The sequence below is a fragment of the Rhopalosiphum padi genome, chromosome 2 (genome assembly GCF_020882245.1).
Source record: "Rhopalosiphum padi isolate XX-2018 chromosome 2, ASM2088224v1, whole genome shotgun sequence".
Lineage (NCBI taxonomy): Eukaryota > Metazoa > Arthropoda > Insecta > Hemiptera > Aphididae > Rhopalosiphum > Rhopalosiphum padi.
The window spans coordinates 32,825,203-32,847,108 of NC_083598.1; the positions used below are offsets into that span (position 1 = coordinate 32,825,203).

The 21,906-nt window shown below is 32.9% G+C and overlaps 1 protein-coding gene across 1 annotated transcript; it reads right to left on the reverse strand.

Annotated features, from left to right (window-relative positions):
• Positions 1 to 573: 573 nt before the first annotated feature.
• LOC132919394 (tolloid-like protein 1) lies at positions 574 to 15,993 on the reverse strand. The gene is made up of 15 exons (XM_060980973.1): positions 15,408 to 15,993; positions 14,691 to 14,764; positions 14,483 to 14,605; positions 13,791 to 13,965; positions 12,709 to 12,920; positions 11,666 to 11,873; positions 11,337 to 11,545; positions 11,000 to 11,234; positions 10,737 to 10,933; positions 10,438 to 10,666; positions 10,041 to 10,261; positions 9,716 to 9,898; positions 9,405 to 9,531; positions 8,599 to 8,783; positions 574 to 4,848 (listed from the first exon to the last, which is right to left on the reverse strand). Exons 3-15 carry the CDS (start codon positions 14,595 to 14,597, stop codon positions 4,520 to 4,522), a joined length of 2,625 nt encoding a protein of 874 aa, XP_060836956.1. The 5' UTR covers positions 14,598 to 14,605; positions 14,691 to 14,764; positions 15,408 to 15,993; the 3' UTR covers positions 574 to 4,519.
• Positions 15,994 to 21,906: the final 5,913 nt, after the last annotated feature.

Consider the following 21,906-nt stretch of genomic DNA (forward strand, 5'->3'; position numbering starts at 1 on the left):
TAAAAAGGAAAATTTGTCAACAATGATTTTACATTAGGACATTTAGTTTTACTTACTGTATTAATACAATACAAATGTTGATTTTTGTCCTTATAACATAATATTTGTTTACATATATATATATATATATATATATACGTACGCCTAAGTTACATAAATCATATTATTTATATAAGGTATATTTAATAGTTAAATTATGTTTGATTTCTTTTATTAATTTTAAAAGTTGTATGATATTATTGTTTTATATAATATATAATATATGTATATATATATATTTTATAGACTAATAATATTTAATACCAATTTCACTTAACCATATGTTAAATTTGTTTTCACTAAACTATGACATACGATTAAAAATTGGACGGACTGCGGAAAAAATTGCGCGTTAAACTGTTACAACTTGGTATCTACAGGCACAATAGGATTGTACCTGTACAGACCCATGCAATCCGTACTACACGCACAGACGCAATTTTATTGTTTTTATTCATAATTATTAAGTGCTTATTTCGTTGCAGTCCGTCCAATTCACAACAACGAAAACAAATAATAAATTAAACAAAAACATTGAGCAGTATTTTGTTGGTAAATAAATAAAAATTTACCGTGTGCTAAATATTAGCTTACTGGACTGAAACACGTTCGTTTTTCAGATGAACGAAACGTATATAATATTATATAGATGAAACGAATAATATAATAATATATTTTGGTCTGAATAAGGTGTAAGCATTGAGTGGCGAGAAGAGAAAGCTAAATAAAATTAATGAATTTTGGTCCTGTATAATAATATTATGTTTTTCAACGATTTTTTTTTAATTGATTGATTGAAAAGATTTGTTTTTATTTGTTATATTAAATATTAATTGGATTGTTTTGACTTGATTGGTTTAACAACCTAACCGCGCACATTATTTCGTGAACGGAAACACATATTACTACAAAAAAGTATATTAGTACAATATTATATATTAATTATATTAATAATAATAATAATATATAATTGTAATAACGACTAAAGACTATTTAGTTGTTTATACGTCACAATCGACTAGATATAAATATAAATAGACTAAATTAATATTATTACTCTTTTATAAGTAATAATATGCACCAAAATAATGTTACACAGCACGTTTTAGAGCTTAAACAATGTTATTATACACTAGGCCTCTATGGGACTATGCGTAGTATTATTTTATTATGTAAACATTAACGAGGTATACTCAAATATCGTGTAACAATAGAAAAAAAATATTTGCCATAAAAAAAACACAATTTTTTTACTAACAATATTACAAGCAAAACGTTCAACGTACGAGTATAATTAATACGATAGTTAAAAACTTAACGAAAATTCATAACAAAAGTTCGATACACTTACGCTAACGTATAATTATATTTATTATGTTATATAATAATATATACACATTGTCGGAAGTAGATTGCCGATACAAATTATTATATAGTATGTATAAATTTATTATTATTATTTAATATGTTAAATATCGTAACATTTTTATTAAAATTGGAAGAAATTCATTACAATAATACTGTTTTCACTCCGGAATTTCGATAGTAATTTATCCTAATGTACCTAATCTATATAATATATACGTATTCCTATAGGGTGTATTATAATATGTGTGTGTATGTAATGGCCGGAAGTGAAAGACTTTCGTCTATTTGTAGACTTTTGAGGCGTAAAACTGTTTAGTGGATGGAGGTCATCGAGTTGAGCAGTTCAATTCAATATACGCGCGACCCACATTTATTTGAATTGTCCACCCCTTGAGCTTGATTTGGCGAAAGAATAGTTAGAGATATTACAAGTGCGTTTTATTTAGATTAATATACAACAATATTGTGCAGGAAACCGTAACAAAAACAATTTAATAATATTTTGTAATGTTTGCTTAAGATGTTTGGAAACGAAACTAATATTCCGTGTAAGTGTCTTACGAATAGATTACCTACACACACAAGATAATTATAATCATGACACGCTGTCGATGAAATCTCAATCAGATAATAACGAAAATGTACAAAAAAAAACTATACTATACAGAATAATATACGTCTACGAAACAGATGTCGTAATACATTATCGAGACCGTTCGGGTATTTGTAATATTATATATTTATATATTAGGTATAAATAAGCGCTGTTATTGTATATTATAATATAATAACAAGAGGTCCAAAGCGGTTATATGATGTCTTAACTAAAAACAAAACCTAAAATTATAAATAGATAACAAAATATGTATTTGTCTAAACTCCAGCCTTTTGAAATTTCGAAAAATCGTTAATATAATATTATATTTAAGTACATATTGTTATAATACATAGATATTTCATAATATTATATGTTATACTTATACCAAACTGTGAGGTAAAAAAAAAAAAAAAAACAAATCGCCACGACTAGTCTTTCAGCAACGAACATTTTGAAAAACGCAATCGTTCCCGTTTTACCTCCCTCCAAAAAAAGTGGCAGCGAACGCAAAAACTGGGAATTCTTCTATTATATTATTATTATTATTTTTGGCTTAATATGATTGAGCAATTGATTCCATTTTTGACCCTCACTCCCCAATGTATAGTATAGCACACACTGAAAACTAGCCGTGCGCGCGTCGACGACGTTATTGTAATGTTATTAAATATACAGTAGAATCCACTTTATGGGGACACCGCATAATAGGGACAAACAGAATCCCAAACAAATGTATTCGTTACATTAAAAATCGGTTTATCGGGACAGTCGGATAACGGAGACAGATAGATCACCGCCCGAAGTGTCCCAACTAAGTGGATTTGATTGTATATATATATATTTGTATATTATATTTAAATTGAAAGGGATTCCAACACGCATCGCCGACAGCCGAATACGGGATGCGAACGATTTATTTTGTATTTCACGATGCGCTCAGCTGTTCTTGATGATTGCCGAGTGCACTAGATGGAGCTATATAATAGAACGCTCCCTAAAACGACACGCTGATCGATATTCGGTAGAAAACACTCTCGTAAGTATACGGTACGGCGCGGGGTTAGTGTCGATTATACTATATAATGTATATACACATAACATCATCATCATCATCGTCGTATTATGTTATATATCCCTAGAAAAGAAGCAAAAAACTTTGCAAGTTTTACACACACACACATACACGCACACGTACACATACATTCATTAATTTTGATATTACGTAAAAGTATATATGTATATTATAACGAGTCGCTGATTCGATTTATTATTACTGTTATTATATATAGAATACTGAAGATTAGTAGTGAAAATAAAGTTTGAGATTTGGAAGGGGAGGGGAGCTGAAGCTTAACTCCACACCGGACTCTAATGTGACTTTTCTATTGTTATAAAACACCTAAAAAGATTGTTGCAAATGTGTGAAATTTTCAGTTGTTTACAGACTACAGTTAGGGATCCTAGCTCCCATTCCCCTCCGATATTTGGAACTATACTGAAAGTGTACAATTACAGCTACGTGCTGGAGATGATGATTTTGTGGTGAACATTGTTACTGACTGATCGAATTATATAACGAAAAACAAAATCAAAGAAAAATAATACTATAATATTCGACGTGATGATATCGAAAGATTTCGAAGATCAACGTAACTCTCATATACAACAATACATATATAATCATTATAATATATTATGTCGAGTGGACGCGATGAGAGGTGATAGGTGGTTGGGAAGACTGTGGAAGATTTAAACGGAAATTACTTTGCTAGTCGTAGAGCAGATGGTAAAGTGTAGCTGTTACCGTAACGGTCGTCTCTTGCGGGGTGTGAAAGTCTTCAGACCTGTCATCTGTGATTATCGGTGGTTTGTTTAAGTCAAAACGAAAAATAAAGTTATAATAAAAAAAAAAAAACGAAAGATTACGAAATCCGCCGCTTCCGGGGAAATCGATCTCAATACGCGGCGAGCGTATAATAATATATAATAATATTATATAGGTACGTAAGTGATCACGATAAACGATAAACGAAATGACAAAAAATTCGTACAATACATATAATATTATATTATACAATTATATTATTAATTATTATTATTATTTTCTAAACACCGTTCGACGAGCATAGGATTGACACGACTAATTTTAGCGCACCACGCGAAAACCATATTATAATATTATAATTTATATATAATATATAGTACAGGGGGGGTACCTATAATACTGCGGCGGTGACTGTTGAGCGATGAGGGGGCGGTCGCAGTGGCGCGATCGACCACCGCAACTGCTGCGCAGAAGTCGCGACGGGGAGCGTGGCCGGGACGAAACGGGCTCTACTACTACTACTGCTGCTGATGCGGCTGCTGCTGCTGAGAAGGACTCTGGCGGTGGTCATCGTCGCGGTCTCGGCGGCAGCGGCGGCAACGGCGGCGGTGGTGTTGTTGTTGATAGAGGTTGCGGCTGTGGTGACGGCGGCGGCGCCGGCGGTGATGGCGGTGGTGCTCCAGTGGACGTCACACGCTGTCCACGCTGGCGAACCGCTCGCCCAGTTCGTCGCACACGTGTTGGCCGGATGACGGCGTAGGGCTGAGCGACCGGAGCGACGGCGGCCGGGGCTCGTGATGGTGTTGGTGGTGGTGTTGGTGGTGCCGCCGGTGCCGGTTGTATCCACCGCCCGCGACTCCCACGCCACCCCCGACGCCCCGTCGGAACCGATCGCGGCGCCCGGAGCCCGACCGCCGCCGGCAGCACAGGCATCCGGCCAGCATCAGCGCTAGCACTGTGCACATGGTCAGCACCGCCGACAGCACCACGTTGTCCATGGCTTCCGGTTCCATTGCACCTGCCAAATAGCACACGCACGCACACGGTGTAGTAGATGTAGTTAAGCGGTCCTATAGTAGGCCGCGAAATTAACAGGGTCGTTTAGCATTGGAGTGTTATTGTGGTAGTGGCGGTGGCCGAGAACAGTGGCGTAGCCTGATTGGGGGGGGGGGGGGGGGGGGCAAAGCTACCATTTATATATTTTTATTGACTTTTAATGCAGTACGTCAGAACCCAAAGCTGGACATTAATGTATTAAAAAGTTAAAGTTAAGTTTTTTCATTACTTCGGAGAAATTTGTTGACTATTACGTAAAATAATTCACTGATATATTTAATTTATAATATTTTGTTAGATTTCATTATTAATTAAAGTACTTAAGTATAGACGTGCCTCGTACCTGAAATAATTAGGTAAAGAAATTTTTTATTTTTTATTATAAAACCTATATTATATTACTTGCTATTTTTTTTTTTTATACATAATTAGGAAAAAAAAGAAAAGTTACTTTTAATTTTAAATTTTAGCTACATTTTCTTGTGTTAACATTATGAGTTAAAAATATTAATAAACTTTCCAGCCTTGTCAGTACCTATGACAATATTATAATATGTAATTAACATTATTATGCTTTATAAACATACGGAATTACAAATATACACTATGGAGTAATATATAATTAATTTATGGCGAATGGTGATAGAAACTTTTTAAATTGTATACCGTTTTTCATTTCCACCCCTCCCTCTTTTAAAAAATCTGGCTACACCACTGTTGGTGGTTATAGGCTATACCATTGGAGGAGGAGTGCACTTCTCTGGATATATATAAAAAATAGGGTTTTTACAGTTTTACTAATAGGACATTTTAAGGTCCTAGTCCTTAATCCTTACATGTCGTATTTTTTTTTTATTTAGTAATCACGCACAATCAAATTATACTTCTGTTCTTGGAATCTATAGTTGATATCAGCCGTAGTCGTATACTATGGTATCTATTATTCGATTAACAGCTACTACGATTACTGATTTTGCCACTATCAACTATATAAATAGATTTTTAATCTATTATTTTAGTCAGTCTATTGAGTATGGGTCCAGCATAGTTATACATAATATTATATTCATATGTTTATGAAATAAAATAAAATCAATAAATATTAAAAGTTGTAATTAATATTATAAATTTTATTACAGAAATTATTTGATATTTTTTTCTGATAAGAAGAGAGAGGATAATCTATTAAAAACGTTTGTACCTCTTAATATTGTGGGTGCATGATATTCATAAATACGCGGTAAAAATCTCAATGTAGTTGACTTATCCCGTTATTAAATTTATTAAACAAAATATGTTCACGTGAAAAGTCCAAAACAATACTATACATTGTACATTTTATACAAGTGTACCTACCTTAGTACCAATAGTAGATATTGTGTATAAAATTAATCGATTTTATGAGGTAGGTACTTTTAAAAAAAACCATACAGAGGATTTAATTATATATATGGCTGAAATAAAAAACTAGTAATACGTCATCTATATCGTAGTTCACTCTCACACTACGTTGACCACAGCACTAGAATTACATCGATTTCATATTCCGTGTACGCCACAAAATTGCTGAAAATCCTACATCTCACGCGTAATGCAATCCAGTTTTTATGATTTTTCACATTTCAAATAAAAACGAATCACACATTTTTATTTCAGTCAGTAAATTCTCTCAAAATATCGTTTTAAAGTAACTAGGTATGTCCGACGTTCGTGGACAAAAGTAAGGCGGAGCGATGGTCAATAAAATTGCTATATATTTTGCAAGATATTTTTATCGTTTATTTTCACAATACACCACAATACAGTATCATTAGTAGTATAATGTATAATTGATTTACCACAGCATTTTCGTATACGAAAAAACTATATTTTTATTTCTAGATTTCTAGATAACGCATAGAAAAGGATTTCTATATTGATATAATATTGTTGTGTCGATTGTTTTGTTATTATGACCAGAATCGTGAAATAATAATTAGTCGGATATGACGTTATGTAAGCGGCGAGAAGAAACTGCTCGGCGAAACGTTCTTTTCCTCTGGTACTCGATTTTTATAATATAATATTATTATTATATATACCCAGCTGCACGCCGTCGAATATCGATTAAACCCGCCCCCGTAACGTAAAGTATATAATAAAGTACGTGTGTATATGTGTACATATATATATATATATATATATTAGGTATATATATTATACGTATTACGTTATTTTCGAAATAAAATATTCGCCGTCGATCGATATAGTTTTGGCCGTTTTATTTCCATCACGTATATGCTGTCGTACAGATACGCGCGGGGGCGGCGTCAATATTGTTTTACGATCACGCGCCGAACAACACACACGGCTGATTTCACCGGTACCTACGCAGAATATTACGAGGTGAGTATACAATATATATACAGCACACACGGGCAATTTGTATTCGGTTCATTACTACGGTTATTATACGACGAGACTTTGACGTGAGCGTATTTATTTATAGTTATATATATTATACACGGCAGCGAGTCGAGACGCGCGCGCGGAGGGTCTGCCGTAAAACCGCGCTTAAATGATTTATGATTTTTAGATAGTTCCGCCGCCACTGCCATAATATACCAGCACTAGTTCACCGCCACCGAAACATAAATATATATGTAATACGTTGTGTGTACGTACTTGTGTTGTATTATATTATTATTATTATTATTATTGCAGTTTTTGGCGAACGCGAAACGAACGAATAAATGAGTTATCGAGTGAACGCGAAATAAATAATCGTACGTCTTCGAGGCAAATCTCTATTTTCTCGAAAACATGAATTGTGAACTTTCCGTTTTATATATCATATATAACTAATGACTACTGTATACCTACGCATGTGTTGTATGCAATACAAAAAATACGTGTCGGCGACCGGCATCACACTTCGGATCAAATTTGCCGTCTGCTGTTTACGATTAATATTTGTTTTTTTTAAATATAACATTTAATAATAAATTTTTCTAGAACACGTAGTCATTTGGAACACGTCTTTGTAATTTTTTTAGTGTTCGTGTTTGAAAACTAACCAGCAGTAATTTTATTTCATTTATTCATTTATTTCATATTCATATTAATATAATATTATACATTATTGATTAAGTAATAATTGTTCTGTTAAGAACAATAGAAGAAGGATAAGAACATCTATACACCTATTACTAAAACTATATTGTTAACATACAAGTAATGTTTTAATCTTGTTTAACATTATTTACATCAATAACATAATAATATTACATAATATTATTTATAATAGCTGCATTTACCATTAAAATAAAAATCCAAATTTTAGATCTATGTCGCATAAATGATATAATGTAATATAATAATAAACTAATGTAATACTATTATAATATAGCAAATTATGATTCATTTAACAGTCAATATAAAGAGAACATTATCAAACAAATCAACCACTGAAAGTATATCCCCTGAAACGTACGAGGAAAATATCGTTAAATGTACATTAGGTTGCCTAATGATGTTGGCGATTTTCCCCGTATGGATAAATCTAAACGACCATCAACAATATTATAATAATGTTATATTCATATGATTTTATCCGACTTGAGTAAATGCGATGCCATTACGCGGCCCTATATTTTTCCCATTTTCAGTGTGCATCGTGGTTGGGCGTCAATGACATTATACCATTAAAAAGGATCTAGTAAATAATACTCACAGTTGGTCTCGTCCGACACGTCGTTGGACCCACAATTCATCACGTTGTTGCACCTTAACTGATTGGATATGCAGTAACTTGAGTTTTCGCATTGAAACCCCGGACACGAGTCAGAATTGTCCAATACTTCAGTCCAGGTCGCAGCGAAACCAGTACCGTTGCCCGATTTGTCAGCCACAACAAAACTATATCAACAAACATAATGATATTACCTACATATTTTTATGTCCATCTACGCTGGAGAATGTTATTATGTATAAACGTATAAGGTGTAACAAAATTCTATTATAAATGTTACTATATTTGTTAAATAGTCCTTATACACCCTATATATATATATATATATATATATATTATTCTGATCGATATAGGTGGGTACATGTAATTTTGTAGTTTTGATTTTCTCCTAATTAACCTAACTCCTTCGGTCATCTCGTGCTCATCCGTTGAAAAATTAATGGTAAAATGTACTTGGTTATATAAATGGTTTCTACTGAAAAAATCATTTATTTAATTTTCTCACGTTTTCTTATGGTGCGTGAGGTGAAAAAACGTTCCAATTTACGACACATGCGTTTTTCCGCAAATCGATAATGCTTTTTCTGTTATAATTTGATGAATATAAATACTAGATACTTGCAACTTTCATCAATTAATTAGAAAGCCGATTTAAAATTGAATTAAATTTTTTCACTTAATACAAAATATTAAATTTCTTATCGAATTTTGCTCAAAATCGTTTTATTTTTTCGTTTATATATCAATAGTTTAAAAAAAGTTTAAAAATATAGCGACTTTTTTTTTACCTTATCCTGAACTGATTGGATTCGGACAGAAATTGCCATGACTCAATGGGCTTTTCACCACATAACTCCAACGGTGGTTCTTCTACAGATGGCCAAAGTCTAACAACAGCCGTCGCGCAGCCTCTAGCTGTAGAAATAATAAATTATTAGATATATTTTATATTAATTTCGTGGTACTGATAGTGAAATAGGTATATAATATAATAGTATATACAATACATGCAATCTAGTAATACTATAGAATCTATACAGTGTAGTTTGTAATATTAATATTATAATACATGTGTTCTAGAAGAACTCTTTATACTTACTTGCCGGCTCTCCTTCCACCGAGAACGAGACAAAGTTGAGCAGTATTTTGTAATTGGGCCTGACGTTTATAAACCAATTGCACGTTCTGCTCGGCATTCCTTTTTCCGGTGCAGTATATTTGAGCGGGAAATTCGGACTCTGCACCTTTCCAGAATCTGCATTACTGATATTACTACCGCAGTCTTGAATAGAAAATGAAAAAAAAATCGATCGTTATTATTACGATTAACAATATGACTTGTTACATATTAAGTGTTTGTGCTTTTGGGTTTGAAAAAGATTCGACGGCGTGTAGATATAACATTAATGAACTGTACGACTTACCGCCAAATATCGCCTTGGCTTCATCGAAAAAATACCTAGCCTTGAAGCCACTAGAGACACCTTCCGAGTTTGTGTGCAGAAGCACCTTTAGGCCAATCGCACCACGATTAGATTCCAACGGTCCAGGGGCTGTCATACCGCAATATCTACCGACGATTTTCTCTGTGCCATCTTTGTAAATGTTATATATTTCGAGCCAGTCCTCCTTGCAAACAAACACCCTAAATAAAAATATTACATTAATAAAAAATAAAAATGCAAATATATTTAAATTTTAGCACTAATTAATAATTTTTTAATGTAACGTATGAATGGAAAAAATAAATTTTTTTTTTATTTCTTGCGGAATACACATAAGCAACACACGTTGTAAAAAATAATAGAATTGTTTCCGTACCCAAATTGAACTAATGAAATGTTGGCTACGTCAACTTTGATTTTGAACTGATCGAATATCACGGTGACCTGTTCGTTGGGCGTAGCCAGGAATAGAAACGTACAGTTTAGACCGTTGGGATAGTTTGCCGGATGTCTGGGCGAGTTGAAATCTCCTCGTTTCTTAGACTCACTACGGTAAGTAAAATGACACGTACCGTTCGGTGCAGCCGTTCCAGGTATAAGATATTCTAATGAATAGCAGAGAATAAAAAAAAATACATTTTTAAAAAAAATGTACCTATACTACTGTGCGCTTACCTGTTTCAAACGTATATTTGGCTTTAAATCCTCGACCATGTAATTCACCACTGCTGAAAACCATTGCTAGTCTAGCGCCTTCACTCGTCACTACCTTTTCATCAGCCTCATCACCGCACATTTCGTAGTCAAACTTGTCATACAGGTCCATAGCTTCTTGACCTCTCAAGTATAGCTTTAAGTAACCGTCCGTGCATCTTAAATTGAAACAATAATAATTAAAAACCGTTCGAGCTGTTTATAATCGTATGGTAAACACTCACTCCTGTTCGTTAATATGTGCTTTAGGTATGTTGAATTTTTGGAATTCCAACTTAACTCTTTCCAAATCTTGTGCACCTTCAAGACCATAAACAAAATACCGACATACGATTTTCGGGATGTACGGAAACGGATAATTAGGACTATATATATATCCCGTCGAGGTTCGTTTACTTAACACTTTTTGATCGCATTCAGTGCCTCGAACGTGTTCTCCGTCGTTTATCCCGATAAAATCTAGATAAATACGAAAATTAAACCCGTTTAATATTATGATAATGTAAGCTTTTGCTATACAATTAAATAGATAGGTATGTGACCAATGTGTGATAAACTTACCTAGTTTGACAAAACTTTCGCTAAATTCAAACATGCCTTTGAAACCACGGTTCTGCGTGTTCGCTGCCCTATGAAGTGTGTCGAAAGTTACGTATAAATAATTTTTAGTCGAGTAGACTACTAAATTTCGTTGTTGACCGCAATACTGGCCTATCAAAGGGCTAGTAGCATTTGATCCATCATAAATGCTTACGATGTCAAAAGGACAGCTGTGGAGGAACAAGAACAATGTATCGTAAATTCCATAAACTTTATGTTGCAAAATATGATTATAATATATTATGTATTCAATATTCATGTTTGGCTAACAACATTTTAAAAATACTTACTGTGGACCTCCGTAAAATAGGTCAAAGTCTCGGAATTCTAACCGCACCCTCTGGTTGGCTTGTCCGTGAAATAAGTATGTACATTTCATTCCTTTGGGATATATACCCGGGTACGTTGGTGTGAGTATAGTGCCTACTTTTTTCACATTTGAGTTCACAACAAATGAACACGGGCTGATCGGCGACGGCGTTCCCAATTGGAATGCGGCTAAAAACACACACATATATTATAAATATGATCATATTAAATGATCAAGACTTAAATTTGGACTGAACTTTAATCTATAACAGATGTGTACCAGGTACCTACACTATACGATAAATGGATGCTACTCATTTCTAATAGTGACAATTTTTGCATTCCATCGCAACCCTTTTCCGTCAAAAACTAAAAAGGTATAATTTCTAATTTCACCAAAAAAAATTGTTCACCAAATTACTTTATATTTTAGTTAATTTACCTAAAAAGTAATATCACATACACAGAATAGTTCTTTAAAATGTATAAATGATCACAAAGACGGTACAATAGTATTCACTATGTATAAACAGTGACGATCGTCGATAACAGACGTAATAAATTGCATCACAGCCATCAATATATTTTTTGTCATGACATAAAAACGTATTAAGAGGAATTCAAATATTAAAATTGTATAGGTAGTACCTATATAGTCCAAATTGTTTAAAGTCAACTTATGAAACTATGATCATTTCTGTATTTTTTTAAAAACTATAATTTAATTATATTATTTTTTGTTAGATATTATTATTGATTGTATTACATTTTTTGTGACAAAAAATAAAATAAAACATTTAAATATATTGGATAACGGGATTATATTAAGTATTTTTACATAATGATTAGAACATTTTTTATTTAGTGTACACACTTGGTAGTTGGTTGTTACATTTGTTAAATAGTTCCTAAATAATATTTGGTGGAAATCGTACCTTTTTGTTTTATGTGAAAAAAGGCTATGCATAAATCAAGAAACCGATTTTTCAACGGTATTAAAGAGATTACTATGATAAATACTTACAGTCATTGCTGAACATATAATAGCCTTCGAACAACGATGATGTGGTCGTGTTCTTGTCTGTGTAGAAGCTAAACGCTACAGTTCTGTACAACGACGTTCGGTCTCTCGGTGGTATAAGACCGCAGTATCTACCTCCAAACGGTGAGTTTATCAAGTCCTCCGTATCGACTTGTTGAACCTCCGAGTATACGTCCACGTACTCGTGCACGCATCTGTGGACGATAATGCGCACTTGTAAGTTTATAATATAATATCGTATAATACTACAATATATTTCCCGTGTGTCGACTCAAGAAAAATTGATTAGTATGACGTGCACTTTCTGTTCAATAATATAAATTATAAGGCTTCAACTTGTAATTTTAAGGGCTCGTATGGTTAGATTAGGATGTAGCAACAATTCATGGCAATAATATATATAATATAGGAAATATTTTCTTCATTTTAAAGAAATATATTCACTGTAATGGTAGTTATTACTAATTTGGGTAGGTAGTCATACAAAATAGTGTTGAAATGTTTATATTACATTTTAAATTATTAGAAACGTAATAAATATTAAATTAATTGTCTGTTATTATTATGGTACTTATATTTAAATGTGATGGAATGATTTGTGTTAAATTTTATTTAGTACATCATTTGTTAACTATATGCTTAATGTTTGGTACATGCAGCAGCGATGTCTCGTCATCATAAAGATACTTGCGTAAAAATAGAAGTTCTCGACAAAATTAAAGCCCCAAAAGTGAATTAGACATATATGTTCAGACGTGACCCAATAAAGTGGAAGTACACTTGCCACCCCCTATCCCACCAAAAAAAAAAAAAAATAAAAAACAAAATTGGTTGTAGGTATGTGTGTATATATGGTAGATCCTAGTAGTTGTTATAGGTTATATACTTATAACCTATAATTATATTATAAATGTAATATTGTGTGATTAACTCATACAACTCATAATTAACAATGATTAATAATGGTGAGTGAGAACTGGCTAATATTGTTTTAGGTTTGCTCTACGTAAACAACAATTAGCATTACTGGTGTTCTTGTTTGAAACATAAAAGGAGTATCTTACTCTGGAGGTGTGCTTCGGAGCTTGAACGCAGTAAACGATACGAAGACCTTCTGATGCGAAGCAGCCACGAACGTGAAAACGCACACTTTGGACTCGTTGTTGATGTTGGTGAACTCCGGGGCCCGGAACGTACCATTCTGCGGACCGTCGTTGCTCACAAACGTCTTGTCACATCCTAAATACAAATCCAGTAATCGTTAAACTCGAAGAATAAACGAAACTATTATAGACAGTTCTCAGTGCAGGATCTAAGTCCAAGAAAGCCGGAATTCAGTTACTAATATTGGAGGCCTATTTTAAATATGTGATATGTGTATTATGATACATTAATTATATATTATTCTGTGTTTGACAAAAGTGAAGATGAACTTAAAAAATGAAACATTTCAATTAGGTATCTCATGACTTATGTATTCCTTTAGATCGAATCATATTTAATAGATATAAAACTAAGTCCATACCCATCTCGAATATACAGGTGCAGGTAAAATCTTAATAAATAATTTATTTCCTTATAAAGTTAGAAAATCTAACTATGATTTAATCTCAAATATCAACCTAATAGGTTCTAAAACAACCTCAACTTTGAGGCCCCGGCGAATTGCACCCCCTGTTCCCTACTAAATCCAACACTGACTGTTGTGCGCCCAAGACGTGCGTGCAGTAGTAATTAAGCCGCTAACGGTGCTTACCGGACGAAGATAGCGTTCTCTGAGCACTGACGCATACCGATAACAGCAACAACAACAACAACGACGACAAGGACACCATAAATCTGCTACCGGCATGCCAATAGTCTTCGGCCATGTTATGTCCTTCAAAAACAAAAATCACGTTACCGTGGTCAGCGAAATAATAAAAAAAAAAACCAATTAGACTTAACATCACAAAATCACTTACCATAGCGGCAAGGCAGTATGGTTTCAATCGCAATGTCAAATCGTCATCTGGAAAGTTACATCTAAAGAGCTAACCTAAACACATAACAAAACACGTACGATATGGTGTTATGAAAGTACTAAATTTATATTATTATAGTGTGCAATAATATATTACGCTGACTATACAATCGAAACTAACTCGCACTATATGCATCTCAATATAGTACGTACAAAATCAAACGACCCCGACGGTATATTATTATAATCGCATTGAATTAAACTGAAGCCGAAGCTACGTCTAATACCATCATGTAATAATATTTTCGTCGTATCGACATTGTGCTGCAGAAGAGATCAGTGGCGGATCGACCGTGTTACTTAGGGGAGGCTGGTCGATTATTTTTTATGGATTGGGAACGTCGCCAGGTTGTCGAACGCGTGAAACCGAAATGGCATATATTATGATACGTATGTGATTGCGCAGGTATCTCGTTATATAGTACAAACATAGTCAATATAAATATTATGACAAAATGTCACACGTCATAATAGTATTATATTGACATGACGGCTTATGCGACGAATGCATATAAATACGGATAAACGATTTGTATACACGAGTGTGTGTTGACATGAGCGGATGATTAGAAGGGTTGCGTATCACTTCGACACGCCACTGTTGCAGTGCCGAGACGACAATACTTATTATGATGCAAATGCGTATTTATATACTTACGCGTGTCCCGATGATCGGTCGATCTAGCGCAGCACGCGCCCAATTCGAAGTGCGTGCACCGCGGTTTACGTGCAGGTGAGCGGCTACTATCCTGTCCGGTAAACTGTGGTGTGCGTGCGCGCGCGCGCGTGTGCGTGTATATACGACAACGCCACTGCAAGAACACGCGCCCCGTCGTCCGGTTCGGCACGCGATGGCCCTGTCGTATACACGGGCAGGGTACGACGACGGCGGTCGTTGAGCAATTTATCGGTTATCGAGGGGGGCGGACGATTCCGAGAGGCGGTGGCGGGGGAGCGTGCGGAGCTCAAAACGAAAACGGAGAAAAAAAGCCGAGAGTAAAAACAACGCGAAAAAAATAACTAGGTCAATTCCGGCGGCGATGCGTCTTTGGTCGTCGTCGTATCGTCGATCGTTGTCAGCCGGTGCGAACGAAAAACCGCGTCGTCCGTACAACAGCGATACAATATAATATAATAATAATACGCCTATACGCTGTAATAGCGCAAAAGCACTGCAGCGCGCGCGACGAATGTTGTTGTTGCGTTGCGCGTCGTACGCGGGTCTGATGCGAGGTAAGTGGCGGTGGCGGCGGCGGCGGTTTTCGGTCTCGATCCGCGGGCGAGTAGTGGTAACGATCGGGCGCGCGCGCGCAGGGACCGGCAGCTCGGAACGGACGCGCGCTCGGCGGATCCTGCGGCGGCGGCGAACACGCGCACGACTCGGAGAGGGGCCGCGCCGGGGCGACCGGGCGTGCGCGGCCCTGGCGGATCGAATTCGGCGGCGGCGGTGGCCCACGCCCGAATCGGTCAACAATATTGCCACCGCACGACGGGTGGCGGCGGCGGAAACCTCGAGCGCACTCGGCTTAACGCCGCGTCGTCATCGAGAACTTTTATAATATTATTATATAATAATAATAATAACAATAATATACGTTATTTCATTGGGGTGGTGAAAAGACTATACCGACGCACCACCACACCAATATAATACGTAATAAAATAATAACTATTGTACGATGTTTGACAGTTTTTATACCTATGATTGCAGGATACGATTGTTTGTGATTTTTCGTTTTCCAAACGACAATCGTCGTCTTAAGAGGTTTTCGGATTTTTGAAAAAAATTAAAAGACCGTTTTGAAGTCGTTATCAATACGAGCCTCCCAACGGTGGCGGCGCGAACTATAAGTTTTAATTACACTTATAATTTATTATATTATACATCACGCGTATTTGTAGCGCGATTTTTTTCCATTATATTTAGGATATCGTATATAGATATCGTCCGCGTGCCGCCACACCCCCTGTCGCATCTCTATGCCTGCGGTTGACACTATATAGTTTTAAGACGTACGCTTACTTCGAACACACTATATATTGTAATATATATAATTTTTATTTGAATTTCAGGATGAGTGGTGTTCTACAATATAGTATACGCGTTGAGGACAGCAATCGCCTTGTAATCAACAATTTAAATCAATTTTAAATATCAATAATAATAAAAAAAAAGTTGAAAAGTACTATTATCAAAATCGATTTCTTTTTATATGATGTTCATACTTTATATTGAAATCAAAAAAAAAAATTAAATCGATAAATTAATCTTCGGTGTATAATAGTTGTATACAATAAACTATCAATATAATTTTATTTTTCATTGGTAGTCAGTGGCGCAACTAGAGAGGTGCAAAAAGGTTTTTGCACCCCCAAGTTAAAATTTAGCACCCCTTGTTTTTTAATCCTAACTATTATTATTTTAATGAAATACCATCAATCAGTAAACTGTCAACAGTTTTAGCACCCCACGTTTTAGAGTCCTAGTTGCGCCTATGGTAGGTAACAACTAATACCTTATTATTAGTAATAAGTAGAAAGTACCAAATATTTCGTATTTTTGAACCCATTTCGAACAGTCGCACGTAATTCCATGCATGGAACGCGCAAACAATGATAGATTTATCATTGGTATAAATCAAAAATAAATTCGTAAACATGTAAATGAATCAAAAATAAATTCTAAACGCATTTTAATACAACGCAATGAACTATAATAAAATTCAGTATATTATACAATTTAAAAAAAATTGTTAACTATTTTTTTTATATTAGCTAGAATGAATCGACATTGAATACTCACTAGTATTTATTTTGATAGAACCACTATAAAATTATTTATTTATTCAACTGTAGTGTTAGAGTATTTATATTAATAACTAATAAGATTATGTTAATTGTTGTTGCTTTTGTTTGAATAGGTACTAACAAACGGACGGGTGGACATAACAGTAATATTATTAGGTGTTCTAAACTTATGATGAACTAAAGTTAAGAAATATAATATAAATTAAAAATCAGAAGACAATTATATCAATATTATGCGACTATATAAAAATCATTAAAATTATAAATAAATATATTATTTTAAATTAAAATCAGAATAAATTAATTACTAATACAGATAAGCAAAATTGAAATTAAAATCGAAAATTTTCATTTCGACTTCAAGCCCTACCTGTAGTAGTCATATTACCTAAATGTTTTGAAACTATACATAGTACATACCTACATACCTAATATACATAATAAATTATGAACACATGCATATTAATAATAATATATTTTATATTTTATATTTTTATAATAATAATTCACGTTGTTATTTATCTGAGCTATTCGATGATATATTACGCTATGGTAAATATCTAAAATATCCTGTCATCTAATATAATAATACATATTATCCTTATGTATATTGTATAGTATATCATATTGTATATTACATATTATCAAATAAGACCGCAAGTAGTCGAATTCTGAAGGTTGGGTTAAGTAAGTATGCCTAATATTACAATAAACTAATAAAGGGGATCGCTCTGCTTACGCCTTCTATATACCGAGAATATTCAATAACGTATCAGCAAGGTTCTGCGACAATATTGTTCTGCAGGTTACACTTTTAATACTCTCTTGATCATTTGAAAGATAATTTTGAAGTATTCATAATCATTTTTTTTTTATCCTGTTTAGAGAACAACAATAATAAGTATATTTGAAATTTTTCAAAACTCACAAATTTGTATTGTCCTGTACAATATGTATACAAGTTATCGATGGTTAATCATTGTTTCATTGTAATACTGTAGAAAAATGGAATTTCGGTATTTTGAAACATTCTAAAGAAAATAACAATAACAGTAGGTGTGTAGTATGGGCGTCCAGGGAGCAGCGAGCGAGATAATTTGTCCCGTGCGAGACTAGAAAAGTTTTATCTATATTTTATGTATGTTTGGTTGGCACGAAAGTGACATTGTATGTATAGGTTGAGAGGTATACTCAAATACTACATATAATAAATTTACATACTATTTGTGGATATATCTATGCATAAAACCAGATGCACAGCTACGTTGTCGGCCGTGCTTTATCCAGAAGTTGAGCTTGTGGACCTCAACTCAAGAAATTTCATAGATCATGGTTAGTGAATAATACAAAAATTAATGATTATAATAATGATCAATCTTAGTGCATATTACGTACAATGAATCCAATACGACAGATGTAGCTATGGACCCGGAGGTTAAAATTATATGATCGATAATTGATTTCACTATTATACATTATAATATAACATTGTTTTATAATACAAAAAAAGATGCCATACTATCTTAAAATAACCATCGTAGTGGTCCGGCATAAAAATAAACACTAGTGGTCAGTGACGTACGTGTTGCAGCTAACGCTTGTAGCTATAGTAGGGTTCCCGATGCACATCAGAAATTTTGATTCAAAACACCCGCATTTTATTTAGGTAACTATTTAATTCGATCACATACTGAGCAAAGCAGCCACACAACAGGATATCTAACGTCTGTAACTATTATTTAATTTTTTAATATAAACATCTAACATGTTGTAAAGATTATTAAAAAAGTTTTTAAATTTTAAAACATTTTTAAAATGTTTGACGTAAATTGAATGTATTTATAATAATAATAATAGTACTATTCGGAAAACAAGTACAAAACAATACAGTTAGGAAAAATGTACAATGTAACAGTAGGACAAGGCATTGTTTAAGAAGACGGGGTCAAATTATCAAATATTTACAAAAAAAAAAAGAAAATCACTTGCAGTCTTAAAATTAAGTTTTTTTTCTGAACATTTTTTCATACTACAAATCGGCCCATACTCCATAACAAAATGATTAATTTTACCATTTTCATTTTTATTTCTACTGTGATAATATACAGTAAGTCAGTACAATATAATATAATGAACAAAAATAGTAAATACCAAAATACCATATAGTCTCATAGTTATATAAACATAATTCAACTATATACTAACAATGTTAGTTTCGGTCTTCTCTTCCCAACTTAAGAAATACATAATTTCATAAAGTATAATATAAAATATTTAAAACTCCTTTTTCAGTTTTAAGATGAAAAATAAGTGTTGTTATTTACTGTTCGATATAAATAAATATGCTAAGAACTTGACAAATGTAATGTATTTTAATACCTACTAGCCTACTAAGTTATTACTTTTTTCAAATAAGATTTGTTCTTATTATAAAAATACTTTATATTTTAATTATATTAAAATAATAAAATACGAACAAAACAAGTACAGAACAAAAAATAAATTAAAACTAAAAATTGTTCAATTATTTATTGTTTGAAGTTTGAATGCATTATATTTTTAACACTTTTGATAAATAAAACTTAACTTAACAAAATTCTTCCATTTTTTATGATGATTTTTAAAAGATAAAAATGTATTTATATCAACAACAAAATGATGCTATACATAACATTGTTGAATTATTATTACACCCTATGATAATATTATCAGTTACGGAAGGTCGAGATGACAAAAAGAATTCTCAATGTAACATGCAAGCATTTACAATAATAATATCATATGTATAAAGGTTTGAAGATAATAATTTATGCATTACCTTAACTATAATAATGTAGTTAGGTCGGCTTGAATACAATTTTACTCAATTAAATATGGTCGAACTCGCTTAGTAGTTATTAAAATCAACCCTAATTCATTAGCGACTCCTTTTACCTAAGTTCGGTTTGAGCTAATTGTCAGCAGACGCATAAAATAGTTCTTTTTGTTTTTACAAAAATAAATAATTACTCGATTTTTCTTGTGTACTTAATAACATATGATAATTATATGCCAGGTTATTATATTAGTTATTATACAAAACGTATAATTTATTATTTTCAATGGAAGATAGTAAACCAAAAGTCCAAAATTAAATCATTATTAAAAATATTAGAATATCCAATTTTAACTAAAATATTAAATAAGTAATAGCCAATGTTTGTTTATAAAAAGGTACACGACCTTCTAAAAAAAAAAAAATCAAAATTAAAAATTGGCACTGATCTTATGCCTTAGACAAAATATTACACATTTTAACTTTATCGTAAGTGGAAAAAATGTAAAATTAAAAAAACGTGAACATTTAAATAAACGGAGAACAATTACTTATAATTGCTTACGATATTAATAAACACAGAAAATATATTACATTTTAATTATTAACTTCTTTCCCATAAATAGATATACGATATAGCTATTGAGCAAACTAGATATACATAAAACCCATGTAATATATTATATAATTATTAACTAAATTGTACGATTAAAAGTAATGTACTAAATGTAAAATACTGTCATATGTGTCACATATGTTTTTTCTAGATTAATTATTTCAAGGACCTGATATAGATCGTTTACAAATTATATAATTTTATTATTTAAATTATTAACATATAATGCAATCGGAATGTATAATAATATATACTACTATAGCTGTCCCCATGCACTTCGTCGCCCGTACAAAATGCACCCGCGTTAAGTTTGGTTGCCTATAACTGTCCCACCTATATAGAGTTGCATTTTTTCAATCAATTAACCGATTATGTATCATTTGTTAAAAATAATATATTATTCGAATAATCCATTAAATAACCGCACAGCCCTAAACATAATAAAGAGGTAATATATTGAGGTCATTAACCGGGATAAAAACTACCCTATCTAGTATCTTATGACGGAGATAAAATTACACACATTGATCATAATTATAATTTCATCAAAATCGGTTGAGTAGTTTCGGAATGCATCGAGAACATGTATATGTATATGCATGGGCGTAAAATTGCCTTGTTAGAAGGGGGAGCTTAAATTATAATCATAGAACAATTTTATTGTAACATTTATTATAATTATAAATTAGATTTAAGACTCACTAAAAGGTAGCTCAACTGTGAGCTTTCCTTCACTGCCCTATCCACTGTCATCCCTCCTCCAATTTACTCATTGTACATAACTTGTATAGATTGTAAATTTTCAATAAACGCTATTTAAAAAAAAAAAAAAAAAAAAACATTTATTATATAAGATATTAAGATGTAGGTATTTAAAAACTTCAAAATTATTTACTTAACGGCGTATAAATGTATATT